The sequence below is a fragment of the Lepidochelys kempii genome, chromosome 10 (assembly GCF_965140265.1).
Source record: "Lepidochelys kempii isolate rLepKem1 chromosome 10, rLepKem1.hap2, whole genome shotgun sequence".
NCBI lineage: Eukaryota > Metazoa > Chordata > Testudines > Cheloniidae > Lepidochelys > Lepidochelys kempii.
In genome coordinates, this window is record NC_133265.1 from 55,181,418 (window position 1) to 55,199,959 (window position 18,542).

Below are 18,542 nucleotides of genomic sequence, written 5' to 3' on the forward strand. Positions count from 1 at the left end.
ATCCCTGCTCTAGACCACATTTGACTATTTTGCTTATGAGAATGTCATGAGGGATTGTGTCAAAAGCCTTACTAGAATAAAGATCGATTCTGTCTACTACTTCCCCCCTTCTCCCCTCTCCACTAGGCCAGTAACACTTTCAAAGAAGGAAATTAGGTTGGTTTGACATGACCTGAACATTTTCAGGCCCTGTCAACTTGAATTAATCTAACTTATCTAAATAGTCTTTAAACCTGTCCTTTCCCTGTTCTGGCTTGTGTTTCTTTCCCCCCTCGTTGTTAAGCCTCTGGCCACAGTTAACCTTTTTATTGAAGACTGAAGGAAAACGGGCATTAAACACCTCAGTTTTCTTGATGTCCTCCATTATTAGTTCTCCTTCTCAGCTAGGTAGTAGACCAGGGGTCGGCAACCTATGGCACGTGTGCCAAAGACGGCACGCGAGCCGATTTTTAATGGCATGCTGCTGCCTGCCGGGTCCCAGCCGCTGGCCCCGCTCAGCCCGCTGTTGAACCCAGGCCAGGACCCCGGTAGGCAGCAGTGTGCCATTAAAAATCCTGCCTGCCCCGACCCGCTCTTCTCCGCCTTCCCCCGCGGGGGCAGGGTGAAGAAGCTTGGTCCTGCCGGCTGCTGCTGCAGGGCAGGTGAGCTCCCCCCTCCGCCGCCTCTTCCCCTAGCGTGCGGGGTTCCTGACCTGCCTCCTTTCCCTCCCTGCCTCCCGTCAGCTGATGGCCCTGGCGGGGGAGGGGGAGAAGTGGAACTGCAGCGCACTTGCTGCTCTGGGGAGGAGGCGGAGAAGAGGTGGGGATGGGGTCTTGGGGAAGGGGGGTGGAATTGGCATATCCCCTCCAGCCCCCTGCCGTGAGCCGCTCTGTGCAGGGGCCTGGGAGCACCCCATGACCCTAGCTCCCTGCCCTGACCCCTGCAGCCCCCCACACACACCCCAGCCCCCTGACCCCTGCACCCCCCTCACACACTCCTAGCCCTCTGCCCTGACCCCTGCACCCCCCTCACACACTCCTAGCCCTCTGCCCTGACCCCTGCACTCCCCATGACCCCAGCCCTCTGCCCTGACCCCTGGAGCCCCCTCACACACTCTCAGACCTCTGCCCTGACCCATGCACCCTCACACACCCCAGCCTCTTGCCCTGACCCCTGCACTCCCCCATGACCCCAGCCCTGGCTCCAGAACCCCCCCCCACATACCCAGCCCCCCCCACCCCATGCCCTGACTCTTGCACCCCACACATTTCCACCACCACCCTGAGCACCAAACGGGAGCTCCTGCACCCCACCCCTCCACATTCCCACCTGCACCCCTCGCACCAAATGGGAGCTGCCCTGGTAAGCACTCCACACCCAAACCTCCTGCCTCAATCCTGAGCCCCCTCCCTCATTCTAGCTCCTGGCCAGACCCTACACCCCAACCCCCAGCCTGATCCTTCACCCTGTGCTCAGTGCAGAGAGAGAGGAAGAGAATGGACTAGAACCAGTGAGAAGGTAGGTACCCACTCTATGTGGGCAGGACCAGGATCCCAGACTGGCAGCAGGCTGAGCCGCTCAGCCCACTGCTGGTCTGGGGTCCCAGCCGCCAGCCCCGCTCAGCCCGCTGCCGGTCTTGGGTTCTGGCTGCCGGCCACTTGCAGGCCCCACTCAGCCTGCTGCCGGCCTCGGTGAACCTTAACCATGGCGAACACGCCATTAAAAATCTTTGTAACCTTTTAATAAAGATACAGACAAGGAAAAATAGTTCAGGCATTTGAAATATAAAGTATTAAGTAAGGCTTTCATTTTAACGTCCCTTGTTCCCTTTTCCTTTTGCTGGAGAGTTTCTAGAAGGAAAAATCCCTGTGTGACAGTTGCTTAGATGGTAATAATTGTCCTTTTCGGGGGTGGGGAGTAGTTGAAATTTGAGCGGTTATTGCTATTGTTTTAAAGTCCAGTTCTGTTTCCTAAAAAACAAAATAAGACAAAAAAAAAGGCGAGGGAAAACAAGATATAAAATGTGGCTTCTGTCTGGTGTTAACTCTCACGTGCCATCTTAAACTGCCGGAAAAATTCAGACATGACACAGTTTTATTAGCCACACTGAGACCAGGCAAACTTGTACCAACATTGGGCTTTTCAGGGCATTGCTATAATCTGTCTCTTTGGTCACAGGCTCACAGCAGTGTTGCAAAATATGCATTTTTGGCCAGCCTGACCAGACGCTCCTTCGGTAAAAGGCAAAAGGAGAGAGATAGAAAAGAAGAAATAATGTGAGGAAGGAGAACACATGAAGAGGGTGGGACAGGGTCACTGACAGTCTAATATCCCAGGTGGTATTTGGGATTTAGCTAGAGCCTGTGGCAGTATTATCTGGGTCCATCTCTCTGGCCTCTGGTCAAGATATTTCGCATGATCAGGACGGTGAAGGCCGAGTAGCGTCATGGTGGATTCTAGGTTCCCAGGAGATGGCTGGGATGGCAGCTATTATGAATAACTGCAATCTTCCTCTGTTTTCCATATCAGAGATCATCTCCCCATCCAACCACTACGCTTAGGAGGCTCATCGATTTCCCCTTGAGAGGCAAAGCTGATTTCAGCATTACCGATAAGTGAGGATGTGATTAGGTCACGGATTCTGTGATTTTAACAGCCCTCCCTGACTTCTTCGGCTTCAGCCATGCAGCTGTCATCTCCAGTGGCGGCAGTCAGCCCCTCTCGCACCCCCACACCTCCTCCCCAGACTGGATGCAGGCTTCCATGAATTTTTGTTTAGTGCCCGTGACATGTCCATAACTTTTACTAAAAATAACTGTGACAAAATCTTACCCTTACCTATAATCAACTATGGTCTCGCCGATAAGTGATCACCTTACAAGAAAAAATATGAAGGCAAGGTACATGCCATAAATCCTATCTCTGCACTGCTTAATATTTTTTTTTGTATGAGGAGGGAAAAATGGAATAGAATATTTGTGACTTGTTGAGTACAGTATTGCTTTTTCATTTATCTAACAAGCTACATTTTGTTTATGTAGCTCTAATCAAGATATCTAACAGTTTTATGATAGGAAGACATAGCATGTCCATGTCTGCCAGCTATACAGTTAAGAGAACAATCTTTGGCTTTACCTAAAAAATTAAATATTATCGGCATGAAATGTATCGCTTGAATAAGATTTTATTTGTTGATTATTAGTCTCTGATTTTGACTGTTATGGGATGTAGGAGATGGTGATGTAATAACACAATGGGTCACTTAAATAAGTTCTCATGGGTCCCCTTAAGCAGTAGCTTTATGTTGCATCCAAGATGCTGTGAAGTCAAGTTCAATAACATATGCGCTTCTTTTTGAATGTTTACCAGAATCTTAGAAATCTGTAATTCTCTAAAATTGTATGTGTTCAAATGTAGAGATTAATAACTAATAAGCTTTGGGCTCTTGTAGTATCTTTGTGAATCATGAATTTGGGTAGATTTTTATTACTTGAATACACTTCATATATAATGGGTGGTAACCCTGTAATTTGTTCTAGTTTCCTGTCAGGGTTTATACAGACTGCTCTCTTGTTTCCTGGGATAACTTTTTGACTGTTCAAGTCACATGAAAGTGTTGACTGCTTTTCCGTGTCTGGAACAGCTTGTGACTGTTTACTGGAAAAAGAAGCAGCTACATTGTAAAAATGTGCAGCATAATAGCTCTGAATAGCTTAATCGTATACACTGACATAGAAAAAGCATCTCTTAAGATGTGGATTTGGCTAAAGCAAAATGTTTCCTGGTATTAGACCGATAAATTTTTTCCCTTTATTTAGCTAGTTTCCTCTATTTTATGGAGTTTTCGATGCTTTGCATCCTTCTTCATATTATTTAATATAGCCACTGAATAACAAGTGTTAAAGGTTAAGTGTCTTAATATGAAACTCCAGGGTAAAGGTTTAGGATCCCACTATTAAAAAATATAGACTTGCACTAAGGCCCTTGAAAACTCCATCTGTTAAAGGTTAACTGCACTGCAAGCTTTCACATTGATTTTAAAAAAAAAACGCACAACTTAAAAATACTTTTTAAAAAATGGTTGACAGCATACTGAGCCCTGAGCCTTTGCATACTGAGTATTTTGAATAGCTAGATAACCAAACTCCTAGGTCAAAACTCATTTGACTCGAAGTGGGTTTTAAATTGCGGGAGGGGGTATTTGAGGGTTTGGGGAGCTTTCACTGCTGTCAAAAGGTCTGACATGTACTTCCATCATAAAAAGTAAGGCAGAAGAAAGAATTTTCTGAAATAGATGAATATTAAAATGTCTCTGCACAAATGTGAGGAGGGAGGAAGCAACGAGGACTAGATATGATGAAGATTACCTAGTGGGCATATCCCAAATGTTGGTTGGTTCTCATTAGTAAAATGAGAGGTGTTTTACAAATGCATGGGGGCACTAATGACGATAAAAAGGTCCATTAATAAAAGAGCGAAACAATAAGCTGACTCTCAGCTTATTGAACTGCTTCATAAAAAGACACATTTACAAAGTCGTATAACAAGAAAATTATAAAACTGAAGCCTGAACAACTGTAAGGAATGAACACTGTTTAAAAAAATAAAATCCAGTTGACAGAACAGTAAAGGAATACCATACATGAAAATTTTTAGCATGTATTAATCAGCCATTCTGAATATGTTTCTTTGAGTATTAAGGGAAATAGTGTATTTGGTTCTGGGCACCACATTGTTCGGGAAATACTGGTACATTGGATAGCTTCAGAGAAGAGCAACTAAATTATAAAGGCCCTGGAAGGTTTCACTTATGAGGAAAGACCCAAAAATGTTTGGTTAAGAGACTAATACAGGCAGGGGGTTTGGCAGGGAACATCGCGTAAAGTATACGAAGGTTGTTAGCACTAACGGTGGAAAGGAATTTTAATGTGGTATTTGGTGGTACTTTACAAGAAAATATAAAGTATACAATTTGGGGATTATGTTGATGGTATATCAGGAAAAACATCTTGACAGTAAGATGTATTAGCTTGTGGAATAGTTTATTGGAAGCACTGAAATGTTATAATGTTCCCAAGTGATAAGTACATTGGGAAGAATATTGGAAAATGTGCTGACCAGGGAGCTGGACTGTGGGTGACCCAATAAGGTTTCTTGGCATGTCTGAATCTGTAAATGATTTCTGCTGCCATTTAACTGTAATCTATTAAGTATATTGTGGTAAAGTCTTTTGGGCACCCAGAGCCCAAGGTGCTGAGCACCATCAGGTCCCCGTCAGGTCTGGCAATTGGAGATAACCTTGCAGAATTAAGCCCTAGATGAGCAAGTTAGTCTTCATCACTAGTCAATCAGTCGTATGTACTATTTAATATTTTAATAACTGAAAATATTTAAACTGTTATAAACTTAAATTTCCATATGCATGCTCTTGTTACCTGTGGCAGCCGACAACAGAAGTGTTATAACAATACAAGTGGCTCCTTTGATATGGAAGAGAACTTTGTTTATATGTGGAGATTCAGAAAATAACAGATTGCACATCGTGAAGGAAAATGGGGGAAGCTGTACGTAGGCTAAAAGAAAAGGAGTACTTGTGGCACCTTAGAGACTAACAAATTTATTTGAGCATAAGCTTTCGTGAGCTACAGCTCACTTCATCGGATGTATGTAGGCTGTAATTTAGCTTCCAGGAACTTCAATTCCAGATACTAATAGGTAGAATTATCGGAGGGGAGCTATGAAGGCTTTTTGAATATAGCTTTCAATATGATTGGCATCTGTGTGTTCCTCTTGTTTAAAGCATAGTTTCTCCTAGACTATTCTTTGTACTTGAGAGACTTCTATCTGGGAAGAATCCTGAATGAATTTAAATATATGCATTTTAAGTAGCCTCTTTTACCAAAGGAACATTTTAGTCTCATGAATCAGCCGGTCAGTAGAAGCTCTGAAAAGGAGAGTGATATTTTTGAGTGTATTTTTTACAACTCGTGTGTCATCTTTCATGGATTTACTCTGAATATTAGTCTAAATATCCAAGTACTAATCAGAGATAATTAGATGTGCAAATGAGGATTTGGTTGATAATCAAGTTGGCTTTCTGATGATTGATTCTGAAATTTGGGATCCTGCAGGTTCACAAAAGAACTGTAATATAATTTAAACAGTACAGGTTTTAGAAACATACTGACATATAATACATACCATACATTTTAGCTGAGGCTTTTTAAACAAATTATTCTTAATCATTTTCCATTTTAAGCTGTCATTGCTTTAAAACAAAAACACTTCAGTGGTGGCATATCACAATTTTCATGGACCTGTAGACTCATGACTCAGGAGTGTGGTTTTGTTTTGTTTTTTTAATTATTTCCTAATTCTCTTTCTTTCTGTACTATTATAAGTGGTGGTTCAATGAAAAGGTCACAGTTCTGGTTTCCACTGATCAGCTTTCATGTTAAAATCCAAGTTAGTATGCTTTCTGACCTACCATTTGAAAATAAAGGTTAAGGGGAACACCTTACTTGAAATCACCAACTTGCAATGTTTCTATCTTTAAAGAGATTTAAATAGCTTACTCTTTTTTTTTTTTTTTGGTTTTGTTTTAGGTGAAATTGTGGTAAATGAAGTCAATTTTGTGAGAAAATGTATTGCAACAGATACAAGTCAGTATGATCTCTGGGGGAAATTGGTTTGCAGTAACTTCAAGATTTCATTTATTACGGATGATCCCATGCCACTTCAGGTTTGTTTCTCTCAATTGATACATCATGATTCATGATGAATAGGATTAATAAAATAGATTCGGTTAAACCACAATAAATTCCTCAAGTAATTGAGAGGTCTAGCCTCATTTTATAAAACAAAGGAAGTTCAAATATCCATCCTGAATTATTGGTATGCCAATCCTTAATTTGTCCTATTGTATCTACAGATCGTAAGTTTTTGACATCAGAGTATTATTTTCCATGTCATTTGAACTTATGGTATCAAAGCAGTTGATGGAAGTACAGCGAGCTACTGTTTGCAGGAGGGTGTTTTGGGAAGTGCTGTTAAAAAGCCAAACACTTTACTATTCGTTGGAAAATATAATGGAACACCTTACTGAATTCTGAGAATTCCAAGATTCCTTTATGTAGATATAAGCACCAATTCAGCAAAGTCTTTAATATGTGCCCAACTCCTATTGAAGTCAGTAAGGGAGAGGACAAGATACTAGTGAAATGATCATATTTAGTATAGAGGCAGCAATATATAACAATTAAGGCTGGTTGTTCATAACAACAGAAAAGGGAAAGGGCATGGCAAAACATGCAAAAGTCATAACCTTAGTTTAATTTGTAAATACCTTGGCAAAGAATATTTTTAATACAATAAAGGTTGTTGAAACTGAGTTATTTATACTTTTTTTTCAATAAAAATTTCGTAATCATTTACAACTTTTTTTAAAGTACTCAGTTGCCTGACTGGACGTGTATTTAACTACATTAGTGAAAATACATGAAGGAGTCTTGCTCAGTAGTGACTAGTGGGGTGACAAAGGCCATGGCTTTTATGACAAAGCAAATTTATTGTATTCATATTTTGTGGCATGGAAATCATAGCTGTAACAGCCTTAAAGTTTAATATAATTCTATTCCATGATATTCAGTGTCTTAGTTTTGGAGACCAGTAATATATAAGGCTCCAAAGGCATATTACTTTTAAATTAATTTGTTAAATTAGCATTATGTTTCCTTATCAAATGCATTTTTTGCCTCTCTCTTCTTCTGCGGTCATTTTTCTCATTCTTTCCTACAAAAACGCACAATACAGTATTTTAGATTGAAGTGATCTGATAATATTTCTCTGCTCTCTTCAAGTGGTCTGAGTTTAAACTAAATTTGTAAACTATAAAAATTACACTCCTTTGCATGCTTATACTCTTTGTAGCTCCTACCATTGTAAAATAGTATGTGACAATAGTAGCAGATGGCTAATTGCAGCATATATAATTATGTTTTGGGCTCAGTGTACTGTTTCTGAAGTTTTCAACCTGGAGTCTGTAGCTGCTCTGAGGAGCAATCCTCCACACTTAATCTATTTTGTTACATCTGGTGTTATAAAAAGGAAGCTTTGACTTTGCTCATGGAAGGTGACATGCATTTTTCTTTTCATAGTTGCAGTAATGGTTTTTCATCTTAAATTGCAGTCAGTTTGATGCTGAAATGATTCATGACTAGGCTAGAAAACTCCAAGTAAATATTGTCTGTTTAACTTTTTTTATATAGAATCCACATTGTTTTTATTTGAGAAATATCTGTCAGTGTTTTCTCTAAATTGTGTTGTAAAAACAATACTGCTGTAAAGCTCCTGTTATTTATCATGAGTTTGTCTCTGTTCCAGAAATTCCATTATAAAAACCTCCTCCTTGGTGAACATGATGTGCCGCTAACATGCATTGAACAAGTTGTCACAGGTATGGAAAAGTCATTTAAGTATGGTGAAAAGCTTAAAAGATGAGTTGTATGTTACAGTTAAAATTATTAGCTGCTTTCTGTATTAAGGCACAATCGTGCACAGGTAAGGTTGAATTTCATTAGTCTTTCTATGAAGTTACAAATTAATTTAAATTTAGGTACAAGTCAGAAAAGCAATCTAAAGACTGGATAAAATTCAAATGAGAAATTTTGCAAGACTTGCATTAAATTTGGTTTCCATGTGCTTTTTAAAGTATGTGAGATTACAATTCTGAATTCATAATTGTTCAAGAAACAGTGCCTTTTTAATAACTGTTGGTTTTCCATTTAATTTATAACTGTTTTGCATATAATTGAACATCTCTTCTACCTTAAGATTTTAAATTGAAAAAAGATAACCAATGATTTTCAGAATTACAATTATTTATAGATGGTACTCCCACCACCAAGCCAATTGGGCCATACACAACAAAATACATTATATTGCAGTTCTGATTTTAAGGTGATCTTGTTTCTCTAACTTTATAGTGGCTTTTAAACAGGACATTAATCAGCATCCTGCAGGTGAATTTCTGTCTTCTGCCAGAAACTATGGCCCAAGTGTGTTTTATTCCTTATTTTGAAGATATAAATTTTTAAAGCAGATTAAGTGGAATCTATTAGTTAAGTTTAAAATTAGAGAGAAACTTTTATCCAGTTTTGGAGAACCAGCTTTTGGACCTGCATAAGCTCCCATAATAGTTATTAAGATTGTCAAAATTACAGGATGAGCAGCATTATACTGATACTCCTATCTCATTGGACCTTGCCTGATGTCTCTTTCTGTAATGGTCCCCTCTCTCCACTGGGTAAGATAGAATTTTGATAAACCAACACCTCCATAACAAAGCTCCTGATGAGGATATTCTCTCTGCAGACGTTTATAAAGACTGTATCGTTTGGTGGGCCTTGGTATTAGCAATTAATATAAATATTATATTTATAATATTAATTGGTATTATTCATATAAATAATAGAGGATATTTTCTTGCAGGTTGGTTCACTGGTGTTATTTTTTCACTATATAGAAAAGGTGACAAATTATCCTGGGAATTACTGAGCAATTAATCTCTCCGATGGTTTTAAAAATCTATCCCAGATATTGGAGATTAGTGGATTGCATGGAGAGTTTGCATGGGAGCAAGCCACTTTCAGGAATGGCTGCTCCATGATTGATTGTTTTGCCGTTACTCATTTGTCCCAAGGAAGTAAAATAATAGGTGGTCTCTGTCAATTTGAAATTGGCTTTTGATTCCATTAACAGAGGTCATCTCTGGGAGAAATTTGCAATGGTTGGCATAGATTCCTAATCCTCCGTAGCCTAACAGTGGATAGTATTAGGATGGAGTGAAGAGGTGAGCTACTTGACCCTATTTCTATCCCAAGGGGCATCCGCAGAGTTGTGTTGTCCACTTTCCTTTTTAACTGAATTAAGTTGTGGTGGGTTTAGAAGGGGTGCAGTATTTCCCTTCCAAAATTTTGGACAGATTAGTATCAGTGTGTTTACACTGAAGTCAGGATTTTATTAGTGAAATGCCTTAAAAAGTGACATACTGAGCAAGCAGGTTTTAATAGGCAGAGATCAAATTGTATATCATCCTAGTAATGATGCTTCATTAGTCAATCATTAAGAAATGACCTTGTCAGGAGAGGACTCATGCTGAACAACATGGGAGGCAAGATGGGTTGCTAAGAGGTGCTGTATGTGAAATCCCTTGTTCGTGGAATATAATTATCCATCACCAATGGTCATTTGGTGATAGGGAAAATGAGGACAACAGCTATAAGTCAGTTTTGTTTGGAGAGCTAGACATTTGATCATAATTTGACTCACAAGGAGCTGCATCTGTTCTACTCAAACAATATTAGTTTTTACAGTCTTACTGGTGTCATCTGAATGTAACTAACAGTATTTTTCTTTAAGTGTATACTCTATTCTTGATCTTTAACAATGTTTGTTTTTTTGTTTTAGTTAATGACACAAAGAGGAAACAGAAGGTCCTTGGTCCCAACCAGAAACTTAAATTTAATCCAACAGAATTAATTATTTATTGCAAAGATTTCCGTATTGTCAGATTTCGCTTTGATGAAGCGGGTCCTGAAAGTGCAAAAAAGGTATTAAAAACATGCAGTTTTTCCTTAAAATTCCTTATTGTGTTGGAGTTCCTGCAGTGCCATCTCTGGTATTATGCAATTTCTCATGGTTTTTTAAGCTCTTGATAGAGATTAAAGAAGACTAATTCAGTCTCACCAATTAAAAACTACCTTTTAGTCTTTATAAAATGCAGGTTTATATCTATAATAGTGTTTTAAGATAATTTGGTTACAGAAAATCATCTCAGGATGAAATGTGAATCTTTTCTAGTACAGATGAGGTAAATATGCCTAAACATAGATGTAACAGAAGATGTTATATAGTGTATTTTCACTAATACATCAAGAAAATACATATGTAGATATTTGAATGGTTCTAGATTAAAGGAGCTAGTGTTTTGTGACAAAGCTCTGTCCTTGCCTCCATGAGTCCCACGTTTCCTGGTGGATTTCGCTAGCCTCAGAGGCTCACTGTGACCCTCCACATAACCCTTCTCTCTCTAGAGAGAAGGGCCACAGTCTGAGCCATTTTCATCATAAGCCAGCGAGGGAGGTGAGAAGTTATCTTTCCTTACACCGTCTCTATTGTCTTCCAGTCTCCGTGATTAATCAGGGGGCAAAGGGCGGGGGGAGCCCAGGCCCACCCTCTACTCCAGGCTCCAGCCCAGGGACCCTAATAGTATCAGCTATGTTAGCTGATCTTTTAGAAATATGACATGTGCAATTCCCTGGGCTACTTCCCCAAGCTCCACTTCACCCTTACCTCAGGGCCTCCTTCCTTGTGCCTGATATGGTGTGTACTACTCAGTCTCTCCAACAGCGCAACTTCCTCCCACAGCTCCTGACATGCACCCCCACCTGACTAACTGGGAGGCTTTTAACTAGTTTCAGCCAGCCCCTGATTGGCTTCAGGTGTCCCAATCAACCTAGCCTTCTCCCTGCCTTCTGGAAAGTTCTTAATTGGCCCCAGGTGTCTTAATTGACCTGGTGCAGCTGCCATTTCACTTATCCTGATACCAGGGATTTGTTTAGCCTGGAGCTAATATATCTATCTCCCACTACTTTTCCATAGCCATCTGGGCTTGCCCCGTCACACGTCTGAAGTATGTTCACTTGAGGTGCAGTACAGGAAGTGTTTATTTTCCCAGTATACACCAACTTTGTTCTGGAAAACCCTCAGTGGAGGGTGAGTAGTTTAGTCTCCATTCCCATTCATTCTTTCTACTGAGGCTGTCATCAAGTGTGCTAATTATAATAGTGATGTGCTTTGATGTGGATACCTGTTCCCTAGAAAATGGAACTCCTTTAAATATGCAAACAACTTTTGGATATTAATTGTTTTTGCCATTGTGAGAGGTCAAATTCAGACCCGTGACCCAAAGGTGAAAGGCCAATTACCAGTCTCCTGCATCATCAAAACTTAAAGCCTAGTTTTTAGGCCTCACCTAGATGTGTATTTATACATCTGCTTTATATGTTCCTTTCCAGATGTGAACTCAAAAATCTCCTATTGTGCGTGCACATAGCTAAATGTGTATGTTGTTAGTCATGTGCATGCGCAAACTGGAAATTTGTGCAAATGTTTTCCAGTGTGCACTTGCATTGTGTGCTTACTGTTGTGTAATTTCTACCCCCCTTGTAATACTCTTTCAGTGCATTAGTGAAATCAAATCTGTTCTACTTTAAAAACTGACTGCAGACTTAGGGAGCCAGTATTTTAAAGGTTGGTTTAAAACTTCCAAGGCTGCAGTCAAATGATATATTTGAGCTACATATCCCGCTGTAGAGATTGTTTTACAGCTGAAAATGGAAAATGTTAGGTACTTCCAAGTATGTACTGGAAATTTGAAACCTAAAGTTACCGAAAGGTTAGAATGCTGAAATTTAAATATACCTCCTGGAATCTGGACAAGTATTTTCTGGCAAATGCTTGGTGTTCCAAATTTGTCAAAAATTCCAAGTGAATGTTTGGAGTTCAATAAAGCCTGAACAACAAGACCATTCATTGGCACTTCCTGATATATTGGTGCTGGGCTTTTTAAATTCTGGGAAGACTGATGTAGAAAAGGAGTCTGATTCCTTCAGGGGGGAATGTAAAAACTATAAAATCCTAGATCCAAAACAGATTAGATAGTTTATTAGCTGCATTCCTATTTTCAGTGTTTAAATAAAAGGGAATTTCCTGACCTGCAAACTGGTTTGTACTCATCAAACAAGCAACCTAGACTGTTGACATTTCCTTCCAATACTGATGATGTAGACTTTCCTTCCTTTCCCATTGAATTCTTTTCTGGCTCTCTGCACCTTTCTTTTTTAACCAGGAAAATAAATGTAACTTGTACAAGCAGGATATTCTATCTGGCATCACCACTTTTATATGCCTAGTTAGTTGGCACTAACAAAATAAACAGTTACTGAAAATCTTAACTTTTTAATTATGTGAATGCTGAGCTCCTACATAATTTTGAAGACCAAAATACATTTAGAAGCACCTTTGCCTCACTGGAGGGCAAAATGACAAAAAAATCAACTTTCTGGCTAATGCAGAATGATGAGAACACTTTACATATGTAACTGAAGTTTTGGTCCAGTCAGGATTTTGTTTAATTAGATTATTTTAGGATGTAGCATAATCAGAGAAGAAGGAACCTATGATATCTTGGATCAAATGCTTCTGTCTCCAGGTGTTCAGCTTACATCTTTCAGATCTGTGTTGTGGCATGCTTTTTTTCTGGCCTCTGCTTCTTTTTTTCAGCAGTGAGTAAGACATTATTTTGTCTGTTGGTGAATCTTTGTGAGGGTGGCCTAGCCAGCCTTTTTACACCTACGATTTTGAGTACTCCTTTAATATTACTTGTGCACTGTCCATGCAACGTTAATTGTGGATACAAAATTATGTCTACAATTCTGCCTACAATTTGTGGGTGCAAAGAGGGCCACATCTTTAAAAATCAGGGCCTTGTTGAATTCTATTGGGAAAAAGAATAGAATTTTCTTTGGCTCAAAGGTGGCATAGTGTATTTTACACTACATAAAGTTCTAGAGAAATCCCAACTTTTCCCCTGGGAAAAATCAAAATATGTATGTGTCTGCTATATCATTTTTTGCCTAATTAATTTGTGTGCCGCTTCTTGTGCTAGGTTATGAACTATTCATGAAAACTATGAGCTGCATGGAATTGTATATTTATAAATTCTTCCAAGGGCTTGTTGATTGGACAGCTTAATTTAAAGGATGCCTGTTTCCAATATTGGGTAATGAGACCGTAAAGTTCAGCAGTTGTGTCATGAACTGTGAATTGGCCAGACTAATTCAACTGAAGACAAATGTGAGAGATTTATAACAGAAAAAGGTCGTCCCAGATAACATTTTTTCCCCTCTCTTGACAGTTTAAAATAATTGGGAAAAAAAGTCAAATAGTAGAACTGACCCTGACCCATTGTTACAGATTCTGTTTCATTGTCTGAGGCAGCCTCCATTTAAAATCAGAAGCCTACCAATGAAGCAGTTGTAATGACTGAACTTTAATGATTTATAAATCAGATCCCCAACATGACATTTAATTTGGAAAATTTGCATAACTGAACTTGGCTGTGCAAGTCAGAGCAGAGGAATTCCCCTTGGGCTCCCAGAGTGAGCATGATCTGAGCATGATCCCCTTAGGACAGTGTTCCTCTGTGTTATGAATGAAGTCACTGTTGAAGCAAAACAAAGACACTTACCTTTTCACTGTGTCTGTAGAAGACTTTGAGATATCTAAACACAGTAAACATCAAAGAACGTATTCACTGCTGGAAACTAGGCCAACTTAAGTGTTGTACTCTGCAAACTGAGACTGTGACTTACTTTTAAAAGCAGGTATTTAGAAAAACTTGAATAAAATTATTTTAAAAACGAGCTTTGAATTCCTCTTAACCTTTTCACATATTTGGTGTCTGGAGGCCTGATACTGTAAAAACCTGTAAAAAAGAGTAATTTGAGTCATGTGAGTGGTCCCTTGAAATGAATTGGACTGTTTCTCTGAGTCAGGTTGTGTGTGTCAGTGTTTGAAGGCTTGGGCCCAAAGAATGTGGTCTGTCCCTAAGGAGAGTGAGCTTAGGGGATATTTGCGGGGGAGGAGGAGGAAGAATAGGCTCTAGTAGCAAAGCGATTTGTTAATATTCCAGCAGGTATGAGACATTCAGGAACTAATAGTACTGATCTGTGTCTACAATGGAAAAATAATAAGTTTGTAGCCAATATAGGGAACATATAGTTGATTATTTGACTGTGTCCATAAACAAATATGCTGTGTTAATGATAATGATACAACTTTAAAAGCTCATTTTTTCTGATTTTCGCCACAAACACCCCATACCTAAACTGCTCAGAAAACTTTTACCTGAGGATGCCAGAATGTTTGAAATTTCAGGAGGATTAATTTATTTTGGAGGACATTATTAGGAAGGGGTTTGAAAATCAGGATTATAATAAGAAGCTAGCTTCAGTCTTAACTATGAAACAGCAGCCAATGTATTTCTTAAATGCTCCCTTGCACTCTTAAGTTACATGTCCATTTGAAGGGGCATGATATCCAGAAGAATATAGATACAAGGTTGGGCTAGTGAATCCTGGGGGAAATCTCCAGACCCATCATTATTTTACAATTTGATTCAGCTGTTTTGCCCTCAAATTAAAGCTGAGAAGCCTCCAAAAGAAGAGAAACCAGATGGGTGTGGGAGGAAGGGGAAGTAGGAGTAAGAGGGTTGGGGGAAGGCTTAAGCCAGGAAACTTGAAAAGAGAAGTAATGGCTAGTTTCACAGTTTAATGAAAAGCAAGAATTTTAATTTAATTTCAGTTACGATTAAATGTGGTAATAATTAAAAAGGACTGCTATCTCGCCATTATAGCAGCTGGCTATATAAACTACAATTTAAAATGTTTGCTATTGTACCGATTGCACAGGTTTAACTATAATATATCACTTAATTTTAATTCGTAAGTATTTGGTGCAACAATATTGAACGGTTATTAAATGATACTATGGACCAATTTCAGAACTGTCAAATGAGACTGACCAGGGATGCGTCATTCTGGGATATTATCACTTTGGTGGCTGCAAGATTTTGCCTTTGGTATGTTGCCTGACAGTGCAACAGTGGGACTTGGCAGTACAAAAGAGTGGCACATGCCCTGTAGTGTCCTACTGCCTAAATATATCTGCAATTTCTTGGTCTTTCCAGTCTCCAACACCCACATCTCCATTCCTCTGAGAAGCTTTTTTAAAATGTGTGAGGTATATGAGATCTATACTATATACACAGGTTTCAGAGTAGCAACCGTGTTAGTCTGTATTCGCAGAAAGAAAAGGAGTACTAGTGGCACCTTAGAGACTAACCAGTTTATTTGAGCATAAGCTTTCGTGAGCCACGTACTCCTTTTCTTTCATTATATACACAGACACATAATTATACAGGGAAAAGGAGAAAAAGTAATCCAGGCCAAATCCTTATTCCTGTCCAATCAAAACCAGCTCTTCCCCCACAAGTCATAAATATTTTTAGGGGTAACAGGGGAGGGGAGATGAGACACTTCTTTTTTGTTTTTAGTTGTCACCTTTTGTACACAGTGACAGTATTGCAGAGACCCAACATTTCTTAACCTCTCAGGCCCCAGCATTATCCTGTCTTTCAGTTCTTTATTTTTCATTTGAAATGCCTTTAAACAGCTTTTTTATTTTACTGCCTCAGTTTTATCCTCTGCTGCTTGTTGTAGCTTCTCCTGATTATTCCTGGGAGCATTCTGTGCCAAAAAATAAAAATTCTGTGACAAAATAAAAATTCTACACATAATATACTAAAATTCTGCAAATTTTATTTGTCAAAATAACACTACATAATCACGCCAGTTTCAATTATTTTGGTAGTTTATTTCAAAATACCTATCAGCAAGTATGTCTGTAACAATATAGACACTCTCAAAAATTCCCCCAGGAGTAGAGTTAAAGAAACCCCTATGACAACCAACTTCCTGTTTCTCTGCCCCCTTCCCCTACCGGACCGCAGCTGGAAGCCAGGCACTCACAACCCCTCCCACCCAAAGCCCAGCTCTAGGCCTCCCTGGCCCAGATTCCCACACCCCCTCCCCTGCCAGAGCCCAGCCATGGGGCCCCTGCCCGCCCAGACACTCACGCCCTACAGCCCCAGGGATCCAGAAGGAGAAACAGCCTGATGCTCAGTCCCAGGCTTGCACAGAGTTTCCTGTGCACCGCCCTGTCCTTCCCTCAGGGCATGCTGGGAACGGCAGCTGTCAGAAACTATCTAGCTCCCTCCCACTCCCCCCAGCAGTGTCTTCTATGCGTGAGTTGGGCTCCGCCGGGTCCAGCAACCACTAGTGGTGGTCAGCAGCACCGCAGGCCATTTCTGTGGGGGAAAGGAAATTCTGCGTGCACAGCATTCATTTCTGCAAAATTTTGCATTGCGTGGTGGTGCAGAATTCCCCTAGGAGTACCTGATGTACATCAGACAATCCTAGTCAGTGGGCCTGTATCACTGGCTCACACAAAAGGTGACTGAGCACACTCTAATTGTTTGTTGCACAAATCACAAAATTAGTTATCTGTCAGGTTCAGGAATACAAAAGGTATGATCTTTGTTGGGATCTCCAAGGCATGTATGTCTTTAGAGTCTTTGGAGACATGGGCTCCTGGAGTGATTTCTCAAAATGAAACTCAGTTAAGTAAATTAAAAAAAAATAAAATCTCTATTTTAGTGTTTCTCTTAGGGCCTAGTAGAAAATACTGTGCAATTCAATAATGTAACATGCTTGCATAAACAAAGATTCTGAAATGAGAAAAAATCGCAACTTAATCTTCAGTGTGTAGAAATAGTTATACTCTTACCTATTATCTACACTATCTGTATTGTTACACACAAATCAAATAGCTGCTGCATTTAATTGGCTTTTATGGGTATATCTACACTGCAATAAAACAGATGTAACTGTGTCTGCTGACTGGGGCTCAAGCTGCAGGGCTATAAAATTGCGGTGTAGACATCTCCTCGTAGGGTCCAAGAGCCCACGTTCCAGCCCAAGCCCACTATTTGCACTGCAATTTTATAGCCCTGAGCCCCAGGAACCCATGTGGGTGTCTTATTGCAGTGTAGACATATCCTATGAATTACTACAAAGTGGTAGAAAACTTTCTTAGCATTTGAAATTGTACTGAGCATGGCATAAGAGCTGTGGACAGTTGCCTGAGGCTACAACACTAAGAGCTAGGGGTGTGATTCCCAGTCACGTAGACACACGTGTGTTAGCTCTCATCTGAACTAGCACACTAAAAATAGTAGCACAGCTGCAGTAGCATGGGCAGTGACAACACTGTGCTAGCCATCCTGAGTTCAAATACGTCCCAACCCCTGGATGAGCTCATTGCTTCTAGAACTTGCTGTCATTGTCAGTGCTACCTTGGCTACCTTGTTATTGTTACCGTGCTAGCTCACATGAGAGCTAACACGAGTACATCTACGTGAGCTGGAATCACACCCCTAGCTGTTAGTGTAGATGTAGCCTGTGTGTTGGGTGGGGGTCAAGAGGGTTATTTTTTCATTGTGCCAAAAGAGGATTTGCAAATATGGAGTATGAATAAACTATATTATGGAACTTGATTCAGTCCTTGTTACATGTGGTGAGGAGGGTTGCAGTCAGGGGTGAAAGTAACTTAAAGGACTTACCATACTCTGGAGTCCTGAGCAGGGGGCGTGGCCTCAACTGGAAGAGGCGGGGCCAGGCCCTTTAAATCAAGATTTAAAGGCCCCAGGGCTGCGGCTGGGAGCCCTGGGGCCTTTTAAGCACCAGCCTGGGGAAGCCGGTCTGGTCCAGCACGGTGTACTGGCTCTTGCCAGTACGCCGGACTGGACCGGACCGGCTTACTTTCACCTGTGATTGCAGTGCAAACATCACCTGTGTTTCCAAGACGTGGAATTGCTCTTG

The 18,542-nt window shown here is 40.1% G+C and overlaps 1 protein-coding gene across 3 annotated transcripts in view; it reads left to right on the plus strand.

Moving 5' to 3' along the window:
- MTMR10 (myotubularin related protein 10) overlaps window positions 1-18,542 on the plus strand; it is a 66,752-nt gene that overhangs the window by 23,281 nt on the left and 24,929 nt on the right. For all 3 annotated transcript variants that reach the window (XM_073303671.1, XM_073303672.1, XM_073303673.1), the window contains 3 exons: window positions 6,585-6,721; window positions 8,362-8,434; window positions 10,447-10,589. In XM_073303671.1, the coding sequence (XP_073159772.1) occupies window positions 6,585-6,721; window positions 8,362-8,434; window positions 10,447-10,589 (353 nt within the window). The remainder of the gene's footprint in view (window positions 1-6,584; window positions 6,722-8,361; window positions 8,435-10,446; window positions 10,590-18,542) is intronic.